The sequence below is a fragment of the Labrus bergylta genome, chromosome 1, assembly GCF_963930695.1.
Source record: "Labrus bergylta chromosome 1, fLabBer1.1, whole genome shotgun sequence".
Taxonomy (NCBI): Eukaryota; Metazoa; Chordata; class Actinopteri; order Labriformes; family Labridae; genus Labrus; species Labrus bergylta.
Window position 1 is genome coordinate 11821197 of NC_089195.1, and position 23852 is coordinate 11845048.

Consider the following 23852-nt stretch of genomic DNA (forward strand, 5'->3'; position numbering starts at 1 on the left):
GAGTGTGAAAAAAGAAAAAGCCTCCACAGATACAGGGTGTTAGATCACGCTGAGAGGAAGCTGAAATTGAAGCAGCTGCTGTCACTCGTTGTTTCAGACGTGTGCAGCGAGTTACGACGTGCTTCAGAGAAATGTTAGCAGATTGGGACGAACTGTGCTCTCTCTGGTTCGTCAGACTTCATAGAAAAGTCGCATTGGAAGGAGATACACTGTAAAAGATGAGGATGACTTTTTGGCGTGATAGTGGCGTCCCAGTCTGTGAGGTCACATTGAGTTTGCAGAAGCACGTGACAGGGGGAGCTCCACATACACACACAGTCAGACACACACACACACACACACACACACACACACACACACACACACACACACACACACACACACACACACACACACACACACACACACAGCGCTGTTCTCCCCTGCTGGCTCAGCTGATCGCGCCTCTCCTCTGTAACGCCTCTGAGGACGGGACAGAGTGGGGGGGGGTCACTTCGTACCCCCCATTACGCCTCCCCAAATCGTTTCCTTTAAAGAAATGGTGTCCACATCAGTCTCGCTTCAGAACAAAACATATCGCACGATATCAGCAATTATTTTAGTGGTTAAGGGGAAGTACCGTGCTGCCTTCTTTGTTGGTCTAAGTGAAACATTGGACGATACTCCTGCAGAGGCTTAAGATGTTGGTTCTGATGATTTGTCATTTAAATGGTTCCAGAACAATCCGTCTCATTAAACGCTTTTTGGACCGCAGTTGGAACCCTCCCACCTTTTTTTGTTAATTTCGCTCCGCAGGAACCTTTAACTTTTTTAGTTCCTAGAACCCCGTGCAGAGGAACCTTTTCAGCTCCTGCTTCAGAGTGACTCTCCTCGCAGCATGGCGGTGTGAGTGCCTTATGTGTGGAGGCTGTAGTCTTCCAAGCGGGCGGCCCAGGTTCAAATCCTGCCTGTGGCTCCTTTCCCGCATGTCATTCCCCTCTCTCTCAGTTAAAGGCACAAAAAGCCCAAAAATAAATCTGAAAAAAAAAAAAAAGTCCCTATGGTGTGAAGTTCTCAGGGAACTCCTGAGTGGAATGTTCCTCTTCAAAAAGTTCCCAGACCTGTTTGGTCCAAAAATGCGTAGAGGCTACAATGTGTGACTGTACAAAATTATCTTTTTATTTATATGCAGCACTTTCCAACATGTTCAACAGCTGTGTTTAATGATATTTTCATATACAGGACTACAACTGGTTCAAAGAGCGACTGAGCAGTGGAAGTGGGCTGCACCTTTTACAGTGGAATCAGAGGGTTCAGTAGGCGCTGCCTGCAGGGCACGCTGGTCCTACAAAAGGAAATAGCTGAGAAGTCAAGTCTCCAAACTAAGTTAATGATGCTTGTCTGTGAAATGCCAGCAGAGCAGTCTGATAACCCAGCAACAAAGACGCAGGCCGCTCGCTGCTGCATCACAGAGGAACGACTCATTAAACCGGGACCGTAATCCTGCTCCCGTCTCTCTTACAAACTAACAAACAAAGATGTATCACAGCCGTCTCTCTGCCGGGGAACAATCGGGCCTCATTGCTGGTAAATGACGATCATATTCATCCCTCTCTCTCTCTCGTTCAAACACAAGGAGAGCGTCTGTGTGGAAGCTGTGATCATTAGCCATGACCCCTCTCTCTGCTGTAGGGTTAGGGAAACAGCGAGCGCTCAGCCATGATGGATCAGACGACATACCAAAACCCTGTTTGTGCTATCGCCTGTCGCTTTGATAGAGAAGAAATGTCTTGTGGGATATGTGGTTTCTGTCACAGTTAGGACTGTGAACTCTTCTCTCCGCCTCTGAAACAGCTCGCCCTTTGTTCTTCGTCCTTTAAAAAGAAAGAGTGATCACTGAAGGCTCCCCTCGTCTGTCTTGTGTGTTTGTTGATGTTGATTGTGTGTTTTAAGGCCCCGGGGTTGAACGTTTGTGGGGGGTAACTAAGGGCCATCATACATGTGGTCGAGTCAACATCCAATCAGAGGGATGGTAGACCCGAGCACGGGGGGTTCGTGACATCTAGCAAAGGCTGAGGTTGGACTCGAACCCACAGCCGCTGGAACGAGGAATACAGGTCGGGCATGAATGATGCAAAAATGGTGGATGAAGCAACAAAATTCTTAGGCTGTAATTGTTTCTTAATATTTCCTGCTTTGTCTCACATCATGCAGGAGAGGGGCGGCCAGAAGGAAATATTTTGGATAAAGTTGGAGTGAAAAATCGTCTGTTTGCGTCGACACATGCAGCTCAGCTGGAACACTTCAGAATGTTTTGAACATTAGTGTGTTTTGGATTTGCTTTGTTTCAGTGTAAAGTACATAAAGGCTGCTGTTATTTAAAAATGTCTCATAATATTATCTCAGTCTAAGAACTCACACTCGGCCCTGTTACTTCGTACCGTGCAGAAGCATGTTTGTCCCGCCTCCTCATTCCCCCACGCTGCTGCACGCCAAACTGCACCCATTTAATGCACGGGTCTCGAGGGGGTTAAATAGCACCACTTAGCGCTGGTCTTTTTGGATGATATGGCTGATTTGCACAGAATGTTTGAATAATTACAAATTTAAATCGTTGCATGCAAATGAGTGAGGCGCACGCAGGACGCCGTCTGCTTGGCAGGGCAGTTTACCTTTTCACCCTTGGTGCCTGCTTTGTGGATAGGATTAGCGCCCGCAAATTGGCACAATCATTTTTGTTGATCTTAGCTCTTTCTGCATTTTGTAAAACTACGGCTCAAAATCAGCTTCTAAACCGATCAGCTGGTAGCACATTCCTGAATTTTTTTTAATCGGGAGGTCTTTATCTGTGTTTGTTAGTGTGGGTGTTTGTGTGTGTGTGTGTGTGTGTGTATGCTGTATGTGTGTGTGTGTGTGTGTGTGTGTGTGTGTGTGTGTGTGTGTATGTCTCTGTGCTTGTGTGTGTGTGTGTGTGTGTGCTGTGTGTGTCTGTGTGTGTGTGTGTGTGTGTGTGTGTGTCTGTGTGTGTGCGTGTGTGTGTGTGTGTGTGTGTGTGTGTGTGTGTATATGTCTCTGTGTTTGTGTGTGTGTGCGTGTATGTCTCTGTGTTTGTGTGTGTGTGTGTGTGTGTGTGTGTGTGTGCTGTGTGTGTGTGTGTGTGTGTGTGTGTGTGTGTGTGTGTGTGTGTGTGTGTGTGCGCTGTATGTATTCTTTCAGACCCAGGAAACAAACACACACACAGCACACACACACAGCACACACACACACAGCACACGCACTGGCTCTGGGTGCTTTGACAGCATGTTTCCCATTACCTCTCATTGAGCTGCCCGAGTACTCAGTCGTTCAAAGATGTTTCGGGGCCGAGCGCCTGAAATCACCGCGGATTACCGCCAACCTCCAGGACTCAATCAGCCGGCCGATTTGTTGTCCGGCCTGGTTATGTTCTCTGTCTCGGCTGATTTGAGTTGAAGGCTGCTGTGTGCTGGGTGGAGCAGCGTCCGCTTCATGCAACTACTTCTTGATTTCATAGCAGAAAATATGCTGTTGCATTCTGGGCGTTTCGTTGACCGTCATGTCTGACTCACAAACAGATGGAAAGGAAACGTCTGAGGAGGATTCTCGTCCTCGGACTTTGAGCTTCTTGGGCCATGGGAACATTTGTTTGTGTGGGTTAAACTTTTGGGACTGATAGACATGAAAGTAGTAAAAACTTTGTTTCCACTCAGCGCCATCATCAGGTGAGAACTTCAAATCATCTTCTCCTTTCAGTTATGAGCAAATACCTGCAAACATAAACCCTTTTCACACAAACAGGAATCTCCTCAAAAACTCTGGAGATTAGGCTACCCGGAGGGTCTTTAGGGTATATGTGAACGCAAACAGCCGCATTTTTCGTGCAGACTTTACCCAGAGTTTCGGCGGCCAGACCCCTAGTATTTTATCCGGAGATTTCACCTCAAGCCAATGGGACCTGAGTGACGTTTATATACAGTGACTGCTGCATGGTGCATAAAGTGTCTGCCCACAACCACTACGATCTCTGTGCACGTAATTAAACGGCTGCATTATGTTTTCTGTTCGTCAGTATGTTGTTCTCCGCTCTTTTGTGGATGTTGTCATTCCACTGGATTACACATAGCATTGATATAAAGGCAAATATTCTCATTATAACATTGTGTAGCGGACTCTGTTGCTTCGGCCGCTACTTCCGTGTTGTTTTTTTTACGTCACATCTTACCTCAGGAAATCCCCCGACCGCGGTGTCGTTAGCTTGTAGCATAACGTTAGCTTTTTACTTCAGTCGGCCGCATTAACGCTTCAAACATCATAAAAATGGTGTTCATCTGTGAAGATTATCCTGCTGAACAAAATGCAGAGGCTTCAGAAACGTGTGTTTGCCACAGAGCTTATTTTCTGCAAAGATCCAAAATCCAATACAAAAATCCCACAGGCGAATTCTCGTTAGACCCCATGGCGATGCTACTTCCGGGTTGGCCTACAAAAATACATCATATGTTTTGTTCTCTATTTACCACAGAGCAGATTGAGCGGGACAGGAAGACACCAAAACAACATGAAAACATCTGATTTATTTTCAGAATAAAAGACTCTGTTGATGTGTTTATAAGTTTTATACCACATACATCATGTTATCTCATGCTGTTGCGAGTCATTCTGAAATCACTGTGGGAACTCGAGTCTCACGACTCCAGCTGTGCGGCGATGCTGCGAGCCTGTGGGCATTGACAGACGAGAGAGCACGGAGCCGTAACGGAGCGGACACAATGCACACGTATCTGGACGTTCTGGGTTACTTGCAATGAAGTTCGACAATGTGCAGGAGTTTGCATTAAATTCTGACTCTGGGTGAGGTTAGAAAGTGTAAGTCATTGATTTTTATTTGTTCACACACTCCAGGCCACCCCTGCTTTAGTCAGAATCCTGTTTGGGCCGCCCCAGTCTAAAAAGTATGGACACACCCCTTTCAAGCGCTAACTAGCAAATATTAGCATGCTAGCACTAGGGCTGTAACGATTCACTCAACTCACGATACGATTTAATTACAGAATGAGACTGAAGACAAAATATGAGATGAATGGAAAAGATTCCTTTAATTGTTTCATGAAAACACCAATGTACCTCGTAATCTCTTTGGCTCTTGCACTCGTTTGGGTGAGCGAGGCTGCTAACCCGCTTGTTAGTATGGTTTGGCCTCCGCAGCTGCCATGGTAACACCTGCTTGTTACAACCAACTGCCTCTACAGCTGCTGACGCTCAACATATCACTGCGATTCATTTTCCAGAGTACCAATGTACTTTACTTTATACTTTATTTCAGACCCATAGGTACATATCGTTATAAAAAGCACAGATATATAAATACAGGACATTAACAAAGGGATACCATCACAACATGTGATTAAAATACAAAGAGACATTTACACCAGTGTTTCCAGAAACACGAGGAATACCTTGTGTCACTAAGTCTGGTCTGGGTCAGTGACATTATAATGACATTTTCTGTTATTTAATTGACACATAAATTTGAACAGAACATTTCTCAGCAGAGCATGAAATGTGGTCACATTATTAAAAACAAACATCTGGCTTGCACTCGTCCATATTCTGAATGTATCATTATATGCCACCTGCAGCTTTTTCATGTTAGCATTACTATAATTGCACCACAAGTGGGCAGTATACAACGGAGTACAGTAAGCTCTGAACAGCTCAGTTTTAACATTGTCTGAGAACATTTACGCGCCCGCATATTAGCTTGAGCATACAGTTTGCAGCACTGACGCTGCACGTCATCATCATCACTCAAGTCATTCCTGATAATATGTCCCAGATATTTTACTTTATCTACCACACTCAGGGCTTGATCTTTGTGAACCTTGACACCTTTGAATCAATTTTTAACTGCCTCAGGATTCATCTTTACATCCCTAGCTAGCACGTTATATTAAGATGGTTCACATATTAAAGAGCTGAACATCAGCATGTTTCTAATATTAAAACAGTCATTTCAAATCTCCTTGTGTGTTGTTCTGAACTGTATGTGCGGTCCGTTGAATCGACATCGACTCTGCTGCCTCGTCTGTCGATCGGCCTCGTTATCAATCTGTGCTCTTATTGTTCTTGGACGCTGTTCGCCTAACTCGACTCTAATGAGCCCTCTGGACTCCTTTTATTAGTCACAGCAGACTTGTAGTTTTATCTGGTTTTATTAAGAATGTTTCACACGCCGACCCCGCCGCCGCCTCGCTCTTGTTGTTAGAACCTCTACAGCTCCCTCGCTGACCTGGATCAGAGAAAATACATGTGAAGAAACTTTCTGTACATGTGTCAGCCACCTCCATCACGACCTGCGGCCTCAGCTGAGTAAGCAACGCACTGAAATCCCATAATCGTTTCTGAATGTGCCCAAAAGGCCTGAACATGCAACTCTCGACCTCCAAACCTCCTGGTCCACGTCCAAAAGCACGTCTCGTGTTCCTCTTACGTATCCACACGCAGGTCAGAGGTCAAACCTGTAGCATGAAATGAATCCACGCTGCATGGTTCCACTTTATTAGAACTGACAGCTTCATGAAGTAGGAGAGCGCCCTGGTGCTGCGGACGAGTATTCATCCTGCTTAAACACATACCTCTGAACGCTGCGGTGGTAAAATATCCGGCCGCGACGGTAATGTGCTTTACGTGTTTCTTAGCGCTTTATTCCCGCGCTGGAGAAACATTAACTGTCAAGGATTCTGTGTTAAGATGGAAAATGTGAAGCGATAGTCCTCCTGAATTATTCATGGAGCGGTGAAGCCGTTGCTCGTCTGTGGTGGCGGATCATTTGAGGGAACCTGCAGCAGGAAGTCTGCTCTCCTGTGAGTCGTTCCTCAACGTGGAAATGGCGGGTTGTGGGGTCTGCGGTCCGACTTATCCCACCTGTGTTAGCCATGATGCAGACACTTTATATTACCATCAAACGGAGGAAGTAACTCCTCGTGACAGGTCTTTGAAAGCGTTTTCTCAACACTTAGCTTTCAAAGTATTTAAAATATTAGCAAACCAAATGATTTCCTGTGAAACTGCTGACGCCGTGTAAACCATCAAGAGTCGATGTGTTTCTTTTGTACATTTTTACACCATTTACCTGATTTTTAATATTTAAAGGAGCAGTCAGTAGAAATGTTTGTAAACATTCAAACATGGACCCTCCTCCTGGGCTCATCAACACTAGAAGCCCCGCCCCCTGCAGGACGTAGTGTGTCTGTTTACTGCTTGTAGCTACACTGCAAGCTAATGCACGCTAGCACAAGCTAACCGCTGGTGTTTGTCACCTGCCTGTCCAACAGGAAGCAGACCAACTCCACATCCACCTCGTTCACCCTCGTTTTAGAACGAGCTTTATCCACAAATTAGCCCCCTCTTAAAATCGCCAAGTATTACATACTTGATAGTATGTAGCCAATGAGATCGAGGAGACTTAGAAGCGTCACCAAGAGGAAGTTGTGTACTCTGATAATCCGTCTTCTCAGTCAGGATCTCATCCGTATTGTTTTTCTCTTTTTCTTTACCTCTCAACAGCTTGAGACTTTTAATTTCTTAGGAGTTAAAGAGGACATATTATCCCCCTTTTCCATCTTTTCAAACAGTCCCCTGTGGTCTAAATGAAACATCTGTGCTGTGCTTTGGTCAAAATATAACATGACTCAAGCACCAGAGGAGGTTTGTGACCCTGTATAAACCAGCTCTCTCAGAACGCTCCGTTTTGGTGTGTGTGTCTCTTTAAGTGCAATGAGCCTCCCCCCCTGAATTTTCCTGGTAGACATCATTCCTCTGTAGCGAGAATAAAAATGGCAGACCTGCTCAAAAGTTTTGCTCTAGGCTGGGGGTGGAGTCCATGGGTGGAGATACCAGGGGAGGGGAGGGGATTTTTTTTTACCAGAATCCCACTGTGACATCACAAGGAGAGCACATTTGAAACGGAGAATTTTTCTCTGTGTTGTAAGACTTATGCAGACCACAAACTAAGGACTGGATGGATTTATTTCACATTTTGTGGGTCAGTAGACACTCAGGTTACCCAAATATATGTTCAAAAACACTGTAGAAGAGGATTTTTCAGAATATGTCCCCTTTACAGGAACATCATTTGTTCTTCATATCAACTGGATCAGCTGATAGTCTGTATAAACTGAAACATTCGTATGTAACAACGACATATTAAAGTGAACTGGACGTGTTAAGTGATGACACAGAGACGTGTTTTTATGTTTATAAGACTTTATTTTAAAAATCTATCATAGCCTTAAAAAATACTGCCATCTGGTTTACAATCAGAGACGATACAGAAAGTAAGACATGAAGGACCCACGTCAGGAGCCGCCTCCGGACATCGTTCACATTCTCCCGGGTTAAAAAACACACTGACCCCTTTCTTCTATTTGGTCCAAATCACACAAAGAGAAACTTTACACGATGGTGTAAGAGTTTGAATCTGACTCAGTTCAGTCAGGTTAAACGTTATCACATGACTCTGACAAAATCCCCTTTAGCTAACACTTAAACATGAGCGGTTAGCCAGGTGGTTTAGTACTTTTAATAAACTGTTTTTTTTATTCATGTGAAGTTAAAAGACGGAAGCCCTTAGTCGACAAACCCAGGTTTTCTGCGATGTGGAGTAATTTCAGTTTATCTATCGAGGTTTTTGACTCGTTTCCGTCGTTATCTCGAGATTACAAATGCTGGTTTTATCTTAATGACAAAATAATTTATTAAGAGCTGAAGAAAACGTCTGAATCGAAGTCGCCATCACAGGGAAAACCAGCGTCGTTACCCTTTAAAAAATTAGATAAATAAATCAAATTCTACTCGTTATTACAGGAAACAGAGATGTAAGGATGTTTGTCCACTTTGGGCTTCCGTAGTTAAAGACTCACTGGATGTTTTTTTGCTCTCATGAATTTAGTAAAATTATGACAATAGGCCAAGTTTACACGAGAGCGATCCAACGGAAACAGACAACAAAAGGACTAGTGGCCGCGGTGGAGTGAAAGTGACTGGCGAGCCCCTTGGCGAGCGGCTGGGATTGTCTCTGATTGAAAGCACATGTCGGCCGCTCTGAGGCTTTTTCTTCTGCTTTGGCTCAGAGCTCCTTCTGACACATCGTTCATCAGCCGCAGGAAAAGTGTCCAAAAACCGAATCAAGAGTTTAAAGCGACGACCTGAGGAACACGACCACAGCAGTGTTTGTTCTGCGTGCTGGGTTTTATTCACGCCACGTTTGTTACATCACAGAATGGTTGTTAGGAGACAAAACATTTTATCCACATTATACAAAATGTGTTTAACATACACAGCTCATTAAACCTTCGGAAAGAAATGTAAGACTGTTTTTTGCATGTTACGGACTAAAACTGCCAGTTTCCACATCGTCTGTGCACGCTGCGTTTTTTGCTCCGTCAGACGGCAAGCGCCCTGCTCCACTACGTCTGTCTGGGTCGATCTATTCTGTCCAGGGTGACGCGTGTCTACAGCGAGCTCTGTTGAAAAAAAGACTCAGTGTGTATTTAAAATGGAGCAGAGCATAGTGGTGCTACTGGCACGTTCCGGAGACGGACTGCGGCGCTCGCTGTGGGAACAGAAGCATTGACTAGAGTGGGAGTGAACGGTGCTGATGTACCGTGGCGTGCACGGACGATGTGGAAGCGGGCAGCAAAGCCTTCATTTAGTCGCCTCTGCAGTCGGCTGCATTAAAAAGCTTTTAGTAAGATTATACACGATATAAAAATAAAACAAACACATCTGAATATAAAGTGGCTCAAATATATAAAAAAAGATGCTTGTGAACTTTTCCCTTTGTAACATTTTATCGTTCTGCTGTTTTCACGTGGCGGTTTATTAGCTGTTCGCTCTTACCGAGGATGCTGTCGGGATGAAAACGCTGCAGAGTGATTTCAGATGCTCGTCTACATTCTTCTAACAGTGAATGAAAAGTTGATGTTCTCTGAGGTTCAACGTTTCAGGGTATACATTTTTTGTCTGTTTTTTTACTTTTTGAACCGCTGAGGCATGAGAATAGGGGTGTGTCCAGACTTTCCTGAAAGAGGGATGGAAAGATGCACAGACTCATGCGGGGGGGGGGGGGGGGGAAGGGAGGGGGGCACGTTGGTGTCTGCTAATCCACTCTTTAATGAAGCTCCGTTTTCTATACGTCTTTGTACGTTAATTTTGTTTCTGTATCGGTGTAAGCAGGAGCTCCACATACACGCACACACACAGTGCTGATTTAGTTCCGCCCATCCCATCTCGCTCTGACCGCTAGTGTTTAAAATGGGTACTGCAGTCTAAATTCTAAACATTGTAGACAGCTGTTTCCCCCCCGCCCCCTCCTCTCTAGAGTCAATGCTCACACAGGTTGCCATGTGGTGGACACTGAAGCTTCATTGTTTAGCCAGCTCTGCATCTGTCTGTAAACCTTCCTGTGTTCTAACCTCTCTCCATTTTTCAAAAGCATCTCCAATATTGATCCTAGTTTGAGCACGTTTCTGCTCGTGGAGCTTATTAGAAACATGCAGAGGCTTTTTAGGTTGGGTACAATCACTTCTATCTGAACCAGTTCTCTTGCCCGCTTCCATCACTGCAACACCTGTTGGTTTGACCTGATAACTGCTCTCATATCTGGCAAACCGAGGGGCGTCCAAAACGGCAACAAGCAATTAGCTAATTATTTTTGAGGATTTTGGGGTTGCACCAGGAGCGAGCAATCGAATCTCCCCACCCCATCTTAAAACGCCCACTTGTCTGAGCATCACATCAGCTTTTAATACAGCGCTTTAAATATATTGTGATTTATAAAAACTTCAAAGTGTTTCAGTTCAGATGTCGAGCTCATAAAATGCCATCTTTAATCTTTAAAACAAATAAACAGTGAAATAAAGTTATGTTCATGTCTCTGACCCTCTGTTTAAATATACAGCACCGTGTGTGTGTGTGTGCGTGTGTGTGTGTGTGTGTGTGTGTGTGTGCGTGTGTGTGTGTGTGTGTGTGTGTGTGTGTGTGTGTGTTTGTTTGCAGCATCGCCTGACCTGATTGGTCCCTGCTTGTGACCCAGTTAGTGAGTTTGAAGTGTCGCCTCAGTGCTGGAGGAATGCTAAATAACCATGAGGATAATTTAATGTGAAATATCTCTGAAGTAGTTTTAAAGGATTAGGAACAACAGAAGAAGAAGAATTCACTCTTTAAAAAACGGATTAAGTGGAAATACTCGAATTGGTGTCATGTTAAATAATTTAAACGGGTCATTACTGCCTCGCTTCTTTAGTTTGCAAAAACCACATGAAGGAGATTTAAAGAATCTGGCACTAACGTCCTCAACAGCTCATATTTAAAGATAATTTGACAGACATTGAAGGCAGCGTCGACCACCAAGCTCAGAATTCTCTGTAACGCCCGGTGAAGTCTGAAAAGAACATCTACAGCCACACACGTTTCAATGATGTTAACATGTGTTCTGTCATCCGAAGGCTAACATGGAGACCTGGAGGTCCAGAGGGGTTGGTGGCGTTGGTGTTGGCGGTGCTGTGGACGGTGAAGTGCTGGTGCTGCAGGCGCTCCAGAGCGGTGAACAGGTACATACAGCGTGTTTACAAACATCCATAGCAGTGACTGGGAGGTATACAGACTCGACCCGGGGGTCTCCAGGTCCGACCACTAACACGTCTTTCCTCGCGTTCAGTTCTTCTTGTTGTTGCGTCGTCTGGATTTCTTCACCCTGAGGAGAGAAGCAGAGACATTTGTTACAGGTCGTCATAGCAACAGTTCACCAAAAGTGCACAAACACGTCTGGGGTTTCCACAACGCTCGTCGTTTATTACAAACTAAACATCGGCCTCACAAAGCCCGACTGTACGGTCGTACTGCTACTTTTTTTTTTATCATACATGAGCGACATGGCGTCCACACGAACCCTCACGTCACCGTTGAGTTCAGAAGCAAAAGAAAAACAGGAGCTCGATTACTGTGGCCAAAGCGGTGACATTTCTCTGTACATGTGTAGGTAGTGGGTTTTTTTTTTAGACAAAAGTCTCATCCTGCAGGGGTTGCCTCCCATCGATGAGCCTCCAGCGCCCCCTGCAGGAACAGACGGTGGCATCACTCAGGCTTCGTCCATTATTATTTACCGTGTATGGCCGCTGGATCAGAGCAGCGGACCAGAGTAGCATGACTAAGCAGTTTTTTAGGTTTGCCTCAGTGAAGTTTAGGAAACATTTGCCTGAAAGTACGAGTTCAAATTTGACAGCAATCACAATGCTAATTTTGTTAGCCTGTTAATGGTACTTGTATTATGTGTTAACATAGAGCTAACGAACCAAGATGTAATTCCTGGGCTATCACTGAGAAATGATGCACCAGCAGCCACGGCTTCAGACGAGGGTATAAGCCAATCATAGATTAGGATTTTGAGGGCGGCACCACGAGCAGCCAATCAGATTTCAAAGGGCCAACCTTCTGGATCAAAGAAATTCTCCCACAGCCCTTTGACTTCTTTGTAGTTTATAAAAAAAATGTCTACTGTAAGAGACCATGCAGGGAAATAAAATACAAGTATCAAAAATAATTCCTTTAAATCGTAAATGAGATGCATGGAATCGTTGGATACAAACATGCAGCAGCACACTGTTGACGAGCGCCGTTCTTATTGGAGCAGGCGTGGACATGTGACATGTGAAGGGCCTCAGGTGTGGGCGAACGGCTCTGATAGGTGAACATGTAGCACATGTGTGTAGTTTATGTTAAACTGTAGCGGAACATGAGAGACGGTGATGCTGACAGAGAGCAGCTGTGCTGGAAAAACGTTCAAATGAGAAAAACCCAAGTTGTGATTTTCTTTTAATGTGAAGACAGGAAGCACACACACACACATAAAACACACATATAACACACACATATATAACACACACGCACACACACACACATACACACATAATACACACATATAACACACACATATATAACACACACACACACACACACACACACACACACACACACACACACACACACATAATACACACATATAACACACACGCACATATAACAAACACGCACACACACACACACGTATAACACACACACATATAACACACACACACACATGCTTCTATACAGTCCGTGCTGCTTGTGATTCTGTTGATATCTAGCAGGTGGAGTCTGTTACTCTCACACGATGAATTCATGATTCCTCTCTTTAGCCGCTGTAAAATAAATCACACTCTCAGTGGCAGTTCTAGACCACTTTTACTGAGGGGGCCAAACTGGGGCCAGTTGTTTTGTCAGAGGGGAACATTAAACCCAGGTGAAAAATAGACAAAGATGATCGCTTTAAAAAATGTATATATAAAATGCCAAATAATAGCACACATAATTGAATACCACAACATAAATACCATGAGTTATATTTGTTAGCAGTATTTAATACTAGATTGTGATTCCGGTTGTTGGGTCATATACTGTATGTGGGGGGCGCTTCCTTTTGGAGGGATGGCCACAGGGGGGAACAAGCTCAGTGTACCAGGGGTACTGGCCCCTGTTGGCCCCTGCCTAGAACCGCCCATGCACTCTCATCTTTGTTTCCACGCTGAATCTGTTGAAACTTTCAATCCCTCCTAATTTGTCCTTCACATTCATCTCAGAAAATTAACCAGGCGTCATAGCGCTGCCAACTCATCTCTCACACTTTATGCTATACTGCAAATTTCCACATACTCTGCACACCGCTCACTATAGCGCCATTCACTACAGCGCCGTTCACTCCCATTCTGCCCCTGTTTGCACATCGCACGCCGCGGCCTGTCACCAATGTGCCAGCAGCGGCAACTATCAGCAGTAAGGGCCTGGTCACACAGAGACGCGTCACCATAGCTCCGGCCACTCCAAACCCGCCTGGGAACTTCTGGAGGAAGAAGAGCTGGGAGCCCGGCTGCGTGTGCGACCAATTCAAATAATTTGGAATAAATACATCCGAGCAAAAGTTTCTTTGCTACGAGGCGAGGAGGGGAACATGTCATAAAAAGCAGACTTGATTTGATTGGCTGCCAAAAGTTACACTGACAAACGCTGAGACTCAAACTTTCATGCACATCCAAAAACGGCTAAAGATGTGTCGTGCAGAAGCAGAAAAGAGCGCCCGGCAGGTGAACTGACCCACAGGATGATAATGGTTCTTCCAGCGACGCGTCTCTGCGTGCTGGGACGCTGACGCTGCTGCACGCCAGGTGAGTCTAAAGTCATGCAGCACAATAAACAACGGCTCCTAAATCCTCAGACAATCATTGGACTGTTTGTTTTCTCATCGTTCTCTAAGTGTTTACGGCGTTTCAAGAAGCAGCCCACCACGATAATCACCAGCAGGCGTGTTGGGAACATTTCTGTTTCTTTATGAGGAATGCAGCGCTCATTAAAAACACAACGCTGATCCCTGACCTCGACTACTCCGCCATGCACATGCAAAATGTTTCTTAGAGTAAAGCTAGAAATCAAATAAACACACACACATCCCACTGCGAGGGGAGAGATGGTGGAAAGTGTTGAGCAGCTGAAGGTTTCCAGTTTATGAGAACGAAGGAAGCAGCGAGAGATTTATCCCTCCTCTAATTATTTCACAGATGATAACTCAGCTCCTTACATCCACCACGTCGGAGAGCTGAGAGAGGACATGTCTGCTTCTCTGTGACCTCTGAACTCAGCCCAGAGAAGAGCTGTGATTGGTTGGTGTGTTTGTCAGCAGTGAGAGGCTGCATTGCTCTTACTTGTTGATGGCGTTCTTTAAGTACTGCTGCAGCCACTTGGTCTCCGGGTTGATGCAGACTTCTCGGTTGTTCTTCAGTTTGGCGCTGTGGAGGAAAAAAGAGAGAGAGGTTAGAAGACAGAATCATTCGAGCTACTTTCTCACATGCAGAAGACATGAAGGTACTCGTCTTTAACGCAGTAATTTAAAAGTGTTCTCACGACCTCTGACCTGCAGGAGGCAGCAGAAACAAAGAGGGGCGACACATATTCGTCAAAGACGATGTCAAAGGACGTTTTGGACAGTCTTTTGGCCTCTGGGTTTCTTTAGTGATCTGAGCGTTCCTCCTCTTAATGCCTCAAAGATTTTTGATCTTTTAAAGATTCTTAAAGAAACTAAACTTCAGGTACGTTCTCAGGCAAGTTCTGGAGGCCTTCATCGCCCTGCAGGGAGTGATAAACCTTCCTTATGGCATGTTTAGGTTTAACAGGCCAGACCAGTGGTTTGTGTGTTTAGGTTTAATCACTGCCCCCCCCCCCATTATCCAGATTAAACGCTGCTGAGGGCTGTGAGCGCTCCTTTAACGTTTAAAGCATTCAGTCGCAGAGAGCGTTTAAAGTTCCCACAGAAAGAATCTCTGACTTTGTAAACATGTCTCCATTTTTCTCTGAAGACGCGCAGCGCACCGTGCTGATGACCGTCGAGGACTCAAACGTTAGCTGCTGGTTTAATTCACCTTATGTTTTACAGTGTAATGTTAAAGTTATGTTTTATAGTGTAAAGTTAAAGTTATGTTTTACAGTGTAGAGTTAAAGAAGTAGCTGCAGGGATCGGTGACGAGCAGCTCCGTGTGTTTCTGTGAGCGTTATCTGGCCTGTTGATGGAGAGCTGATCCAAATATTTAGGAGAGGATTTGTTCTGTTATCAGACACTGCTGCTGCTCACATCTGCTGAAGGAGGCTGGGGGTGGGAGAGAGTCTGACAGGGGTTTCTCCGCCCTCCCAACATGTGGAGCTCACACCTCGGTGGCAAAAGGTCGCCTATGAGACTTAACAACCTCAGAGGTGTCTCGCCATGCTGCTCCTCTTTCTCACAAATGAAATGCTATCCTCTCCTCTCCTCTCCTCTCCTCTCCTCTCTTCTCCTCTCCTCTCCTCTCCTCTCCTCTCCTCTCCTCTCCTCCTCTCCTCTCCCCTCTCCTCCTCTCCTCTCCCCTCTCCTCTCCTCTCCTCTCCTCTCCTCTCCTCTCCTCTTCTCCCCTCTCCTCTCCTCTCCTCTTACCCTTTTAATACTCCTCCTCCCCTTTTCCTCACTCCTGTTACATGCACACACATGCACACGAGCAAATGGCCCCCGCACGCAGAAGAGGCGTTTAGGAGCATCAATCCTTAAATCCTTCAAACTAACATGTGAGTCAGGAGGCTAACAGCTCGGTAACTGGATCTGTATTTGCTTTTCCTCCCGGGATGTCCCCCTTCTTCCTTCCCTTATTTGATCGGGGGTGGCCGGCTCATGGGCTCGGGCGCTGTGTGTTGTTTTCATGTGTCTCACTTCATCCTGTTTATCTGTCTGCTTGTCTGGATGACCCACCGAGAGCCTCAAATCCTAATTGACTTGGCTGGAATTTGGAGGGCCGGAGTTCCTCGAGCAGCAGGTAGTAATTACTTCACAGCGAGTTAATACCAACAGCCTGTTAATAGTGGGGGTGGAGGGGGGGTGGTGGAGGGGGGTAGGGGGTGTGAGGTTTCTGTCTCCCTTTCATCCGCCTGATAGAGATATCGGAGCAGCTCGCCTGAATGACTTCTTGACTCCTCTGGCAGATTTCTGGAAGGAGGTTAGAGGGAGTTGGTGTCCGTGTGTCCTCTCTGACCTTTTGCCATTCACTCACCCCGTCTTCCAACACCCCCCCCACCCCCCACCCCCTCCTTTATTTGTCTGAAGCCGTCATTGAGCCTCTTGGCTGCGAGGATCCTGTTTTCTATTGCAAACTAATGAATGAGGCTTCTTAGTTAATATGTTCCAGACCGGCGACATTATGTGCCGTGTTGCCGGGCAGTTTAAGGCGGGAAGTAAAAAAACAAAGAAGGAAGAGTGGTTAAAGGAAATACAAAGGTAATCACTTTGACCCTTAATCACTGCTTCCCTTCAACAGAAACATCCCCTCGGGCTCCGGCTGTCGCGATGTCCCTCTCTCTGAGCGACGGCGTTGGGCCGCAGGTTTCCAGAGGGAGATTTGAAAGTTGCTAACGGAGGGCTAAGTTGTCGTGTGTTACTTTGACCCTGACTATGATGTACCAGGTGATCCGAGGCAAGCTGCAGGTAAACTCGTTTTGCAACACTCTTTCTCACTTCAGAACACCGACGCCAGGAAGAAGTCGTCTAAATACCAACATATAAACGTCAGTCTATGACACAATCGACTTTAGTGAGGGACGTGAATACGAGACACGTCTGTGATTACCTTCACACAGAACTCGTGCACAGCAAAGACGGGACAGACTTTAAAACTGTTAATGAACACCAGGAGGAATATCTACATGTTGAAATATTCTCCTTTTCCAACATTTAAACATGGAGGTAGAGACTTAAAATGAGATGTGCTTTTATTTTGAAGTTTGAGGTATCATCAACAGGAAACACCGGGTTAGTAAGCGAGACTTAAAGTGAGATGTGCTTTTATTTTGAAGTTTGAGGTATCATCAACAGGAAATGCTTGTGTTCAGGTGAGTGAGTGCGGTATGTGGGACACTCACATGACTTGGAAGGGGCAGTTGGGCGTGTGGAGGAACTTGAGCTCTCTGATGGAGCGCTGAGGGACCGTGTTGAGGGTGGAGCGACACCAGCAGCGTTCCACCAGGCTGATGGGCTTCGCTGCAAACACACAGAGACGACATTTGATTCATTAGTATCACCGTCAGTGAAGAAGACAGCTGTAGATAACCGGGGTGCAGATGCTGCTCCAACAGACACGATCAGCTGACGATCAGCTGACAATCATCAACGCTGTGAAAAGAAAAGTGTTCAATCTGCTGCTCGTTCAAAAACTGAAACACAGAACATTTATCACATTCAATCACAGCTGAAGACTTTGTAACTCGGAAACTGGGACTGTCAGAGGAGTACCTGAACGCAGCATCACACACACACACACACACACACACACACACACACACACACACACACACACACACACACACACACACACACACACACACACACTAAATGTTGTGAAAAATCCTCTTCTACAGTGTTTTTGAACATATATTTGGGCAACCTGAGTGTCTACTGACCCACAAAATGTGAAATAAATCCATCCAGTCCTTTGTTTGTAGTCTGCATAAGTCTTACAACACAGAGAAAAATGCTCTGTTTCAAATGCGCTCTCCTTTTGATGTCACAGTGGGATTCTGGTAAAACAAATCCCCTCCCCTCCCCTGGTATCTCCACCCATGGACTACACCCCCAGCCAAGAAAGAAACTTTTGAGCTGGTCGGCCATTTTTATTCTTGCTACAGATGAGTGATGTCTACGGGGAAAACTCAAGGGGGGCTCATTGCATTTAAAGAGACACACACACCAAAACGGAGCGTTCTGAGAGAGCTGGTTTATACAGGGTCACAAACCTCCTCTGGTGCTTGATTCATGTTTTATTTTGACCAAAGCACAGCACAGATGTTTCATTAAGACCACAGGGGACTGTTTGAAAAGGTGGAAAAGGGGGATAATATGTCCTCTTTAACTCCTAAGAAATTAAAAGTCTCAAGCTGTTGAGAGGTAAAGAAAAAGAGAAAAACAATACGGATGAGATCCTGACTGAGAAGACGGATTATCAGAGTACACAACTTCCTCTTGGTGACGTTTCTAAGTCTCCTCGATCTCATTGGCTACATACTATCAAGTATGTAATACTTGGCGATTGTAAGAGGGGGCTAATTTGTGGATAAAGCTTGTTCTACCAGTGGTTCTCAAACGTTTTAGACTGCGTACCACCTCCGAAAATATTTGGCTCTCCAAGTACCACCATTATGGTAGACGTTAAAATACACAGTAGGGCTATTTTCTACACACATTTTACGCAAGTACATATAAAATACATTCATAAAAAGAATATTATTTATTATTGACTGTTGGCAGCCACACTATAGTACTACTAAGGGCTAGCGCTAGAACTGGCACTTAAACTAACACAACTCTGACATTTGCCCAAATCAAAAAAAGTGCAGCACAATAAAAATGAAAAACTTTATACCAACAACCTGTTTGAGAATATTTAGTCTCCAGTGTCTCCAAAGATGATACCTGGGCCCAAGTATATTTCCGACCTGTCCTTATTTAATTTTTCATCTATTCATTAAATTGCTGCGTGCGCGAGAGAAAGAGAGAGAGAGAGAGAGAAAGAGACAGCGCGTGAGAGAGTGCAGGCTCCGTGCAACCAGAGCCTCTGTATTATAAGGCTCTGCGTTCAACATAGCAAAACTCCCTTTTAAAAAAATCCTTCTCGACTCCTGCGCATAGTTAAGACAGCAAAAGAGATCTGTTAATGTAGGCCTACAGCTGCTTGCTGTTGTTTCAGGACTGAACTGTAACGGAATATCGAGTGGAACTTTTCAAAACGCGTACTCCATGGTGTTCATGTCTGTGCGCGCGAGCATAAATTGAGAAGATTAAAGTTGTTTATTGCAAAAATTAGATTAATTTAGAGGGGAAAACACATTTGATATTCATACAACCCAATAGATACAAGACCGATAAGATAAGAGTACGGCAAAAAAAAAAATTGGCGTTTTATGCTGAATGTTTTTAAGGAGATTTCTTTGCCATGTACCATAGTTACGGAGCCCGCGTACCATAGTTTGAGAACCACTGATTTAGACCACAGGGGACTGTTTGAAAAGCTGGAGAAGGGGGAGAGTATATCTTTTATAAAAGTTATGATATGTAAAAAAACATCAGAGTGCATAAAATGTGCCTTTAACCATTCAAAGCATTTCATCATGATACACCGGGAGGTCTTCACTTCACTTCCCTCAGTGAGCGGAATAAAAACACGTTATACCGACTGTAACGAGTTTTCACAAAGTCTGAGAACGTTCGAGTTTACCTGCTTTCACTACGAACAACATGTTCATTAAAAAGAGATTATCTCTCTCTCTCCCTCACACACACACCCACACACCCACACACACACACACACACACACACACACACACACACACACACACACACACACACACACACACACACACACACACACACTCAGCCGCCCTAAAGGAGAAGGGTCCTCTACATTCACGTTCCAATGTTTGCCTCTTTTATCGGAGCGCTCTCTGCATCTCCGAGGAAATCACCTCGAGGACATTCTTCAAATGATTACAAATCGCCGCCGTCACCCAGGGCCCACAGCACCCAGAGGGGCTCCAGTACCTCCCAGTACACACCAGTACACACACACGCAGACACACACACAGACACACACACACAGACACACACACACATGCAGACACACATACACACACACACGCACACACACACGCAGACACACATACACAGATACACACGCAGACACAGACACACGCAGACACACATACACACACACACACACACACACGCACACACACACACACACACACATGCAGACAAACATACACAGACACACATACACACACGCAGACACACACACACAGACACACACCGGCACACACACAGACACACACACACACACACACACACACACACACACACACACACACACACACACACACACACACACACTTGTCACTCAGGCTGCAGAAACTTAAATCTAAAGAAGAGTTTTGTCTCATTATTGAGATTCAGACACAGAAACAGTCAAATAAAAAACGCGTCCTGCTCGGCAGGTAAGAAGTTAAAAATGTTAAGACGACAATAACTTTCAGCTGCAGCGGTTTAACACTTGATGACATCACAACATGCTCCTCTCATAGCGCTGTCAACGGCTTGTTGACCGTCAGACGGCGAGCAGGCGGATCTTTAGAGACATTTGGAGGATCGCTCTTTTCCTCTGGAGCGGCATCTTCCTGTTGATCAACTCGACTGAACCAACCAGAGATCACCAGCTTTGTTTCCTCTGCTCCACATTCTCCTTTTGATATTCATGCTGATAACGCCGCCGCACCAAAAGGCTCGGCCTTCAGTAATATCCGCCTAATGACTCACAGCCATCCAACACCTTTTTGTCATGCAAATGACGGGATCATTATGCAGCACGCCACGCCGGGGCCAAAGTGAGCATGCAGCGCTATCAGCAGCGCTTTGTTGATCCCTCATTAGAAAGTCATTAAAGGAAAGCACAGAGAGGACAAATACACACTCTTTAATATGCAAGCAGGGGTCTCCCAGGGGGTCTCCCAGGGGCCGAAACAACACGCTCAGCATAAGGCAGGCCAGGCGCCTCTGCACGCCGCCGTGTCTCCCTCAAAGGTGAGCGTGTGGGGTCAGCGTGAGAACCTCGCGTTCTCCTGTGGCTCACATCGTGGCGTCTAAAATTCAGCCTGAAATATGTTGTTACACTTTTTATAAAACGCTTTCCCTGCACGGGTCCAGATCAACTTCTTCCTTCAAGATATCAAAATATAAATCAGTCAAAATGTCTGCTGGAGAACGGCGCTTTAATGAGATGTATGAGCTCGTTATAAACCGTAAAACTTCTAAAGTAAGCTCATCATATTTTAAGTCCCGCCCACTTTCATGGGCCGTCTCGCTGCACGTTTAGATAAATAAAATAAATGTTATTAATATTTAAATTTAAAGAAGTGAAGACGAGCCTCTCGAACACAAACTTCATTTTATTTTTTCTGTTTCTGAGTTTCTGTCTTGTCATCGGTGCGCTCGAGTTTGGTTTGAAAATATTTATAAAGTCCCGTCTCATGTTGGCGCCCAACCTAAATGAACGCCGGGTCACTTTACAGACTGAGCCTGCTGCTGTTAACTGAAGCAGACATTTCACTCACGTCTTTACATCTTTACTCAAACCTGCAGAATAAAGAAGACAACTCTTTATATTCCTCATCTGTGTGGAAGCGAAACACAATGTGCAATAATAACCCCAGAAGAAACAGGAAGTGTGCAGTTAAATAACGGGAAAAAATCTGTGTGCAATCAAGGCCAGTCATAAATGGGGGGGGGGAGTCAGCAAAGAAGACGTGGTCGGTCCTGATTTTAAGCAGCAATGAGCTCATTTCATTTGACACCAAAATCATCAGAGTTCCCTCTTAAAGCAACAGAAACACTTTTGATGATTGAAGTAACCCCCCCCCCCCTTCTTAAAATGATGAGAGGCTTTTATTTAGATATCTCACCGACGTGAGCGGGTCGTAAAGCCGCTCCAGGACCGTCTCAGAGTCAGGATGCAGGAAAAGAAAGAACAAGAAGAAAAGCAGGTTCGGACATTTCACCTCAACAAGAACTTCTGCACAAGCCCGGAGGCTAACGCTAACACCACTGATCCAATGTGCATTTAATTCCTGAGAGGAGGTCCACTGAGCCGGCTGATCAAGGCCCAGATATGAGCCGCGTGCGGATCAGGGTTGAAATAAAAGATGTTTTAAACTAGCAGGACAAAATAACACACAGAGTCCGTCATCAATTTTAAATCTCTTCTTAATTCAAAATAAATTAAACTCCTGATTTGAGTCTCTAAATGTCTGCGTGTTCTCTGTCCTTGTCGAGCTCTTTGTCTCCTGGTTTTAAAAAGTGTTCTTTAAATAAAATCATGAGGACACAAAGAGCTTAAGGAGGACAGAGAACACGCAGAGATGAAGACAGGACTAACATTTAGAGAAGTCTTTTAAAGAAGTTTTAAGAAGTAAACTCCTGCTCTAATTAATAATAATAATTATTATTTTCTTTATTGGCATGAACAGATCAAAAGCAGTGAAGAAAACAACAAGATAAAAATAAACAACGATGTTCACATGAATAATTATAATAATTCAAAAGAGTCAATACAGAAGTCTGAAGAAACTCAAATAAAGACAAGAGTCTGCAGTTCATCTGCCACCTCAAATAAGCAAATAAATAAACAAATATATAAACAAATAAACAAAATAATAAATAAAAAACCCTCTGGCTGTATTTTCACTTCCAGGAGCCGACGTTCCAGAACAAACCAGATCTTCTCTTTCACTAGCCTGCTGAATCATTTCATACTGTCTTTCATTCATTTAAATTATTTTTGTTTCCGACCTCGTTCCCTGAAACTCTCTCCTCTTCTGATTGGTTTGAACATTTCGTTGTTTGTCTTACAGAAGGTCAGAACTCAGAGAACAACGACAGAATTCAAACATTTCAGACAACATCTGAAGACTTTTTAGAATCACTTCTCCTCCGAGTCTCATCATGTTAAAACCATTCAGCAGATTTATGAGTTTATGAATCTCTGAGGAGCTTCCTGTTTGAATGGAGCTCTTTAAATATACACGCAGAGTCCTGCCAGCTTCTCAAAGTGGACCGAGAGTCTGTCACAAAAGTTCTGAACTCATCTCATCGAAATTTAAACGAGCAGAGAATAAAACCAGAATTTAAAAAAAGCTAAAAGTCTGCAAAATATGAACAAAGGTTTTAAAACAGAAGAAATCTAAAAGTCTCAACATCCAGACTTTGTGCAACAAACCCCTCCAACCCCTAAGACCCCTCAGACTGTTTCAGACCCCTCAGACCCCTCAGACCCCTCAGACCCCTCAGACCCCTCAGACCCGGCAAACCGTTCAGACCCCTCAAACCCCTCAGACCACTCAAACCCCTTGTCTCCTCAGACCCCTTCTTCCAAATCCAAGTTTTCCTCTAAACTCTGCACCCCGTCCCCGTCCTGATCTCGAACTCACCGTCAGAAGTTGGTACATGTGTGGCCACGGCCAGCAGAGCAGTCAGGGCCAGCAGTTTGACATCCATGGTGGAGGTCTCTCTCTCTCTCTCTCTCTCTCTCTCTGTGTGTCTCCGTTACAATCCAGGGCACAAGTGAGACCGCCAGCTCTGCTCAGCATTGTGTTAAATCTTCAGATAGGAGAGAGAGAGAGTGAGCGAGGGAGAGTGAGGAAGGAGGAGGAGG

General features: G+C 44.9%; 1 protein-coding gene across 1 annotated transcript; it reads right to left on the minus strand.

The window, feature by feature from the left end:
• Positions 1-8244: 8244 nt before the first annotated feature.
• On the minus strand, positions 8245-23787 carry cxcl12b (chemokine (C-X-C motif) ligand 12b (stromal cell-derived factor 1)). Its single transcript, XM_020641381.3, has 4 exons — positions 23629-23787; positions 17521-17638; positions 14790-14873; positions 8245-11752 (listed from the first exon to the last, which is right to left on the minus strand). The coding sequence occupies exons 1-4, from the start codon at positions 23693-23695 to the stop codon at positions 11713-11715; spliced, it is 309 nt and encodes a 102-aa protein (XP_020497037.1). The 5' UTR covers positions 23696-23787; the 3' UTR covers positions 8245-11712.
• Positions 23788-23852: the final 65 nt, after the last annotated feature.

Excerpts from the sequence above, each read along its gene's own strand:
- cxcl12b (XM_020641381.3), bottom strand. The coding sequence starts at position 23,695 with ATGGATGTCAAACTGCTGGCCCTGACTGCTCTGCTGGCCGTGGCCACA. Across the intron at positions 17,639-23,628 it reads ACATGTACCAACTTCTGACG|CGAAGCCCATCAGCCTGGTG; the intron begins GTGAGTTCGAGA and ends GTGTGTTTGCAG. Across the intron at positions 11,753-14,789 it reads TTAAAGAACGCCATCAACAA|GGTGAAGAAATCCAGACGAC; the intron begins GTAAGAGCAATG and ends TTCTCTCCTCAG.